The sequence below is a fragment of the Hyaena hyaena genome, unplaced genomic scaffold, assembly GCF_003009895.1.
Source record: "Hyaena hyaena isolate Hyena2069 unplaced genomic scaffold, ASM300989v1 scaffold_1593, whole genome shotgun sequence".
In the NCBI taxonomy this organism is placed as follows: Eukaryota; Metazoa; Chordata; class Mammalia; order Carnivora; family Hyaenidae; genus Hyaena; species Hyaena hyaena.
The window spans coordinates 26,243-28,470 of NW_024082225.1; the positions used below are offsets into that span (position 1 = coordinate 26,243).

General features: G+C 42.5%; 1 protein-coding gene across 1 annotated transcript; it reads left to right on the forward strand.

The window, feature by feature from the left end:
* Window positions 1–337: 337 nt before the first annotated feature.
* LOC120226117 (T-cell-specific guanine nucleotide triphosphate-binding protein 2-like) lies at window positions 338–1,535 on the forward strand. The gene has a single exon (XM_039224320.1). The coding sequence runs from the start codon at window positions 495–497 to the stop codon at window positions 1,386–1,388; it is 894 nt and encodes a 297-aa protein (XP_039080251.1). The 5' UTR covers window positions 338–494; the 3' UTR covers window positions 1,389–1,535.
* The last annotated feature ends 693 nt before the right edge of the window (window positions 1,536–2,228 follow it).

The following is a 2,228-nucleotide window of genomic DNA, read 5'->3' on the forward strand; positions in this document are numbered from 1 at the left end:
CATCATACCAGGGCCAGAACAAGAGGACAAGCCATTCCTGATCTCAGTCAACAAAGCACTCTGGGGTACGGTGCTCAAGCAAAAAACGACAAGAAAAGGGGCAGCTATTGGTTGCCACCTGATGACAGGAGACCTTGCAAGCCTGCTTTAACCTCACAAGGAGTTTTCTCAACTAGTGAGTTCAGAATGGCTCTCAACATTTCTCTCTCCATATAACAGCACACCCCAAGCCACCTCTTGTTGTATTAACTCTTTTTCTTTCCCTCCTCTCTCCTCCTTCTAGTGCCCTCTACTGCTGAGCCATGGGTCAGACGTCTTCCACACTCTATCATAGAAAGGCTGTTAATTTGGCCTCAAGTTTTGAAAAGTTTTTTAAGGAATTCAAGACAGAAAGTAAAATCCTCTCTCAGGAAACCATCACATTGATTCAATCATACTTGGTGAAAGGGGACCTTCAGAGAGCATTTTCAGAAATCAATGATGCATTGATAGAAATGGAGAATGCTCAAGTGAACATTGCCGTGACCGGGGAGTCTGGCACAGGGAAGTCTAGTTTCATCAATGCCCTGCGGGGGGTGCAGCATGAGGACAAATTGGCTGCCCCAATTGGGGAAGTGGAGACAACCATGCAGAGGACCCCATACAAACACCCGAAGTTCCCCAATATGACATTATGGGACCTGCCTGGCATAGGGACCATTAATTTTCAGCCACAAGATTATCTGAAGAAGATGAAATTTGATGAGTATGACTTCTTTATTATCATCTGTGCTGCACGTTTCAAAGAAAATAATGTACAGTTGGCTACAGCAATTAGAAATATGAAGAAGAATTTCTGTTTTGTTCGAACTAAAGCGGACAGTGATTTACATAATCTAGAAAAGAGTAAACCCGCCACATTCAATAAGGATAAAGTCCTGCAAATGATCCACAATGACTGTGTGAAACAACTGCAGAAAGCCAATATGAGTGACACACAGATCTTCTTAGTCTCTAGTCATAAGCCGTCTGGCTATGATTTTCAAGGCCTGGAGAACACCCTTCTGAGGGAGCTCCCAGCCCACAAGCGCCACAGCTTCATGCAATATCTGCCAAACATTACTGAGGCCGACATTGACTGGAAGAGAGATTCTCTGAGACAGAAGATATGGTTGGAGGCCCTGAGGGCTGAAATATCAGCCACTATCCCTTTGGTGGGTTACACCAGTGATAACAATGTGAAGAGCCTGGAAGAGACTTTGACCCTTTATAGGTCTTACTTTGGACTGAATGACACATCCTTGGAAACCATGACCAAGGACTTGGATGTGTCAGTAGAGGAACTCAAGGCAAACCTTATATCCCTCCATTTAGTATCAACTGAGAAGGATGAGGAGTTGTTAGGGTAAAGATGTGGAAGTATATGGAAAACTTCCGCTCTATTAGTGCAGGATTCATTGACACTAGTGTGTAATGTAGGAAGATTTTCTATTTGCAAATTTTTTTCCTTGAGGCCATGGTAATTGATACTAAAGTTTTCTTTAAAAAGAAGAGATTTTGGGGGTGCCTGGGTGGCTCAGTCATTTAAGTATCTGACTTCGGCTCAGGTCATGGTCTCACAGCTCATGAGTTAGAGCCCTGTGTAGGGCTCCGTCCTGACAGCTTAGAGCTTGGGCCTGCTTTGGATTCTCTGTCTCCCCCCCTCTCTCTCTGCCCCTCCCCACTCATGTTCTGTCCCTCTCTTTCAAAAATAAATGAAAAGTTAAAAAAAAAGATTAAAAAATCAGAAGAGATTTTTAAGGAATCTGTGGGCTCTAAGTAAGCTTATCTACTTTAGAATGTCATGGATAAAAATGGGAATTCAGCCAGCTCCTGAATTATTCTGTTTTGGGATGGCACTCGTGCCTGGAAAGTTGGTTTAGGGCCTCCTTGAAGCAATCCTAAACCACTACCCTCCTGGAGTATCACACACATTTCCATATTTCACTCTTGAACAATTCATAAACTTAATGACTATTATTTGACAGTAAGAGCAATCAGCTCTGAAGAATTTTTCTTTCATATGACTCATTTGGGAAAATGAGGGACAGGAATTCTCTTTAGTGGAAAGAATAACTCTGTGTGAAGGTCTTTCTACTAACATATAGTAAAAAATGGGTGTGCCACCATAGGTCCTCAAAAATGATTCTATAAATGAATGCGTAATAGTCTGGTTTTGGTGTTCCTGACATTCTGCTATGGATGCATAA